Genomic DNA, 4812 nt, shown 5'->3' on the forward strand with positions numbered 1-4812 from the left:
TTTTCTTTTAAAGATATTATTTATTTATTTGACAGAGATCACAAGGAGGCAGAGAGGCAGGCAGAGAGGAGGAAGCAGGCTCCCCGCTGAGCAGAGAGCCTGATGCGGGGCTCGATCCCAGGACCCTGGGACCATGACCCGAGCTGAAGGCAGAGGCTTAACCCACTGAGCCACCCAGGTGCCCCAGTATTTTCAATCATGACCTTTTTAATAACCGAGAGGCTGAGGCCAAGGTAGGCATCGAGGCCATCTTCCCAAAGGATCTCTGAGGACCATGGACAGGCACCCCATCAGGGGGACAGGCATCCAGCCCTCTCACTCCTCTGCTCGGGGCAGAGCCAGATGCTTCAGCCAGAGAAGCCGATTGGTCCGGCCTCATCAGGGCCCCAGAGCCCATCTCGTGAGCCTAGAAAGAGGGGCAACTCAAAAAAAACCACCCAGACAACTTCCCCACGGGTTTGATTGTATAAATAATTTATTTCTGTTCACAGCATCATATATGCATATAAAAGGGAACAGGAACAGAAGAATGTTCAGGACAGAGAATTACAGCAGTAGAAACGGAAACTGAAACTGGGAGACATCGTCCCATCACCATGACAGAGAATCTGTGAAGAGAATCCGTTTGAAACAAAACCGGCCTCCCTGTGTCTATGAGAAACAATTTCAGAAGCTCACGTGGGGAGGCCAGCTTCCTCTGTGTGAAACCCATTCATTCTCCAAAGGCCAGGAGGTATAATAAATCACGGGTGCTATGTCGGGGGAGGTCCCCCAAGACCACTCCAAGGTGAGTTGATGTGTGCTTCCTCTGTTTGGTCAGAGACAAAAATGGGCTATTATTAGGTCAAACAGGACAGAAATCAACTGAGACTCTTAACTATTAGTGGACACACCACAGGGCTTTACTTTACTGCACAATTACGAACAGCTGACTGCACCCTTAAGTCTTGAAAATGCAAAACCCAAAATCATGTAGCTTCGTTGGTTAAGCATGACAGGATTGGAACAGTGATCTTGAACCCAAGTATGGTTAGCACGAGATGGTGACGGTATTTGGCATCTGTAATGTCACAAAATAAATATATTATTCTCTCAATAGTGTGGAACTACCAAAATGTCAAAGTGCATAAGAAATTGTTACATGTGAAGAAAATAAAGGAAGATGGATTTTTTTTTAATAACTCTATACAGAATCTTCAGATGATGGGACCAGCCCATTTAGAAATCAGTGACTATGCTGTTGATATGTAAACCGAAATCCTGCAGGCTTTCACACGTCTTTAGCTCTCTTTTCTCTACTGAGTTCCCACAAAAAGACCAGCATTGGAGAGGTACCAAATTCACCGACAAAAGATAAAAAAGGAAGATGGGCTGGGTTTCCTCTTTTTAAATATTTCATATGAGAATTGGGTTTCAAGCAGGAAGCCAGGACTTCAACCTCTGGTTCTTAAATTAACTTTCTGAGTGCAATGGACAATAGGCATGGATTTACAATTTGATTAACTCACATGCTCAAGCATGATCATGCCCAATTTCTATCGGCCTCCTTCATAAAGAAATTTCTCACAGTGGGGGGAGGGGGCGATACACCTAATTCTACCTGTAAACATGAATTTTAAGAGGAAATAAAAACCAGTTAAGCGTTAAGTTTCCCTTTTGATACTGTGTTTCAGGGTAAATGACATCTTCTGCAAACCAAGACTCAGTCCTGATTATAAAAGATTTTTAAATTACATTATTAAAAATATGTATTTATTCTTCTTTTGCTTTATCTCTTTTCCAAAGCCTCTTTCAAGTAAACTGTGAAGTGCCTGAGTACAGGTGATCATTACATCACACGCTTTCTTTTATCTCAAGCACTCATTGTTTGCCTTTGCTACGCAGGCCAGTTCCCACAAGAATGGATTAGGAAGGACCTCATCCTTGTGCTTTTCCTTCGCTCTTAAATCCATGCAACGAGGTCGGCTTTTGCAACAAGGTGGGGTTTTATTTTTTGGTGCATGACATCAAATACTCTGACGAGACATTTTTAATGAAATACTAAACCAGATAGGCCACAATGAACCAAATTAGAAATTTGAACATGTCGCCACTTGCAGCGTAAAGGGATCTAAAAGGGCAAAGTCTTTTTTTTTTTTTTCTCCCTAAGGTGAATATTTCCAAGGTGAGTATTCATTTGTAGAATTTTTTTAAAAACATGTCTGAAAACCAAAAACCCATCATCAGGCGGTTAGTATTACAAGAGGCATCCTTTGCAAAAACCATCTTGCATTTCAGCACACATCTGTAGCTGGTGTGCTTACACAAACCAATCAGTAGGCTAAGAGATTTTAAGATTCCACACATTTGGGTCCAGGTATTTATGCCGATTACACAGTACAGAGGGAGGTCCCTGTATCTACACACACACCCCATCCAGCATTTACGCCAGGAGCCTTACCCTTTAAACACCTTTAACTATCCTGCAAACAGTAAATACATCATTGGCCACCACCTCCAACAGTTTTTTTTTTTTTTTTTAATTTTTATTGGTCTCTTTGTGTGATAATGACCTACACATGGACAGGGTCCAAACCATCTGGAAGATGTCTGATTCCAGGCTGAAAAGCAGTTCTCACCAGAACTGGTCTTCCGTAGCCACCAAAAAGCACCAGAAAAGGGGCATCTTCGCGGCCATTCCCCAGCCAAGGCCAGCGCAGTGCCCGTGCTCTGGGCTGCTGTATTGTTCCAGGCAGTCCTCTCATGGCCCAAACCACCACCTCGTTTGGGCCCAGAGCAGGACAAATGGAATTTCAACAGGGGCCTGCCCTGTGACATAAAATCATCCCCCTTCCAGAGCCCATGAATGCAAGGGGCAGCCGTCCCCCCCGCCCCCAGGACCTCCCACTGCCAGCATGTCTCCAAACATGTACTCCCAGGGTTCTGGGAACCACATACCTCCGGTAACTCACAGGTGGGAGCCCCCAGGGAGGGCGGGGCAGCCTGAACTTCTGGCCCTCCTGGAGGAAGAAATCTCTTTTGTCTCTGATATCTGAGCCATCCACCTGGGCCAGGAGGGCGGACAGCAGGCCAGGCACGTCCACTCCCCAGCGCCCCCCCCCCCATTAGTAGCTCTGGCATCCAGACAAAAGGTCCCCTGAGCTGGGGGTGGGGGTGGATCGAGGGCAGGGGGGCAAGTCAGCGTACACACCCAGGTTAAGTCACTAGTCCTGCGTCTGGGTGCACAGATTCCGTTTTAAAAATTCGAAGCATTGCTTTGGTTCTATGTCTTTGTTCGTGGGCGCAGATTCTCCTTCATCCAACCACCCATCCATTCATCCATCCCTGACTCGCTCGCTCGCTCCCGGCTCGCTCCCAGCTCGCTCCCCACCGCGGCCAGCCGCATTACCGCTTCTTCTTCTGCTTGAGGGACTTCCTGCGTTTCAGGATCATCTCATAGAGCTTGTCCATGCCCTCGGTGAGGCCCTCGCCGATGATGGCGCACGCCGGCTGGACGTGGTAGGTGGTGGCCGGGATGAGCTCGTGCAGCGCCAGCTGCTTCTCGATCTCGGCCACCGGCAGCGATTTGGGGAGGTCCTGCTTGTTGGCGATGACCAGCAGCGGCGTGCCTTGGTTCTCGGCGAACTTGGTCACCTTGTGCAGCTCCGTCTTGGCCTCCTCCAGCCGGTCCACGTCCACTGAGTCCACCACGTAGATGATGCCGTCCGTGCAGCGGCTGTAGGACTTCCACAGCGGCCGCAGCTTCTCCTGGCCGCCTACGTCCCAGAAGTGGCAGCTGATGCCCTTGGCCGTGCCGTTGCTCAGCTTGATCTTCTCGGTGTTGAAGCCGATGGTGGGCACCGTGTTCACGAACTCGTTGAACTTGAGCCGGTAGAGCACCGTGGTCTTGCCGGCCGAGTCCAAGCCCAGCATGACGATGTGCAGGGACTGGAAGGCCGAGATGTTGGAGGAGATGTTGCCCATGGCTCCTCGCTGCGGCGCCGGCCACTGCGGCTGCGACGGGAGGGCGCCGCCCCCCGAGCAGTGACGGGCCCTACGCGGCCGGGCGCACCTGGGCCGCCCTTGTCGCGCTCGGCCTCGGGCACCCGCCCGGCCTCGGCGTCCCCGGGGCGCACCGCTCGGGGCGCTCAGACGCCGCGGCCCCCGCGGCCGCGCGGGCCGGGCATCGCGTCTCTCCGGCGGGCTTTTGTCTCCCGCGAAGCCGCCTCTGCTACCGCGGCGCAGGATGCCCGCGCCCGGCGCCCTCCCCCGGCCCCGGCTCTCTCTGCGGCTGCCTCCGACCGCGCCCCCGCGTTCCGGCCGCTGCCCGGCTCTCTGCCGCCCGCCCGCCGGCGGCTCCCGGCGCCCAGCGCTCGCCTCTGCCTCCCCGGGCGGCGGGGCTGCTCCCGCTCCCGGGCGCGCCTCGGAGGCGCAGGCGGGGCGCGGGCTTCCCCGGGCGTCGCTGCCGGCGCGGCCGCCTGGCTGTCCCCGCAGTCCCCGCTCTGTCGCCGCGGCCGCCGCCGCCGCCGCCAGCCTGCAGCGGCGGGAGGGCACCCGGCCCCGCCCCCGGCCCCGCCCCTAGGGCCCCGCCCCCCGCCGCCCCCGGCCGGGCGAGCACTTCCCCGCCCGCGGGTGCGCGCTGCTTTCGCGCCTTCTGAGCGTTCGAAATCACCCTCCGCGTCTCCCTCCCGCGCCGCGTCCAGACAATGGGCCAGGGCCCAGCTCTTCCTCCCCGGCCGGCTGACGCATCTTATAAAAATAGCTCCAGGCTCCCGGAACCCCCAGCCTCCGAGCCCCGGCCGCACAGCCTGCCCGGGTAGCGGGGTCGGGGTA

At 54.3% G+C, this 4812-nt stretch overlaps 1 protein-coding gene across 1 annotated transcript; it reads right to left on the bottom strand.

Annotated features, from left to right (window-relative positions):
* Positions 1 to 457: 457 nt before the first annotated feature.
* Positions 458 to 4477, bottom strand: ARL4C (ADP ribosylation factor like GTPase 4C). The gene has a single exon (XM_032355244.1). It carries the CDS (start codon positions 3961 to 3963, stop codon positions 3385 to 3387), a length of 579 nt encoding a protein of 192 aa, XP_032211135.1. The 5' UTR covers positions 3964 to 4477; the 3' UTR covers positions 458 to 3384.
* Between the last annotated feature and the right edge of the window lie 335 nt (positions 4478 to 4812).

The sequence above is a fragment of the Mustela erminea genome, chromosome 8 (genome assembly GCF_009829155.1).
Source record: "Mustela erminea isolate mMusErm1 chromosome 8, mMusErm1.Pri, whole genome shotgun sequence".
Lineage (NCBI taxonomy): Eukaryota > Metazoa > Chordata > Mammalia > Carnivora > Mustelidae > Mustela > Mustela erminea.

Excerpts from the sequence above, each read along its gene's own strand:
- ARL4C (XM_032355244.1), bottom strand. The coding sequence starts at position 3,963 with ATGGGCAACATCTCCTCCAACATCTCGGCCTTCCAGTCCCTGCACATC.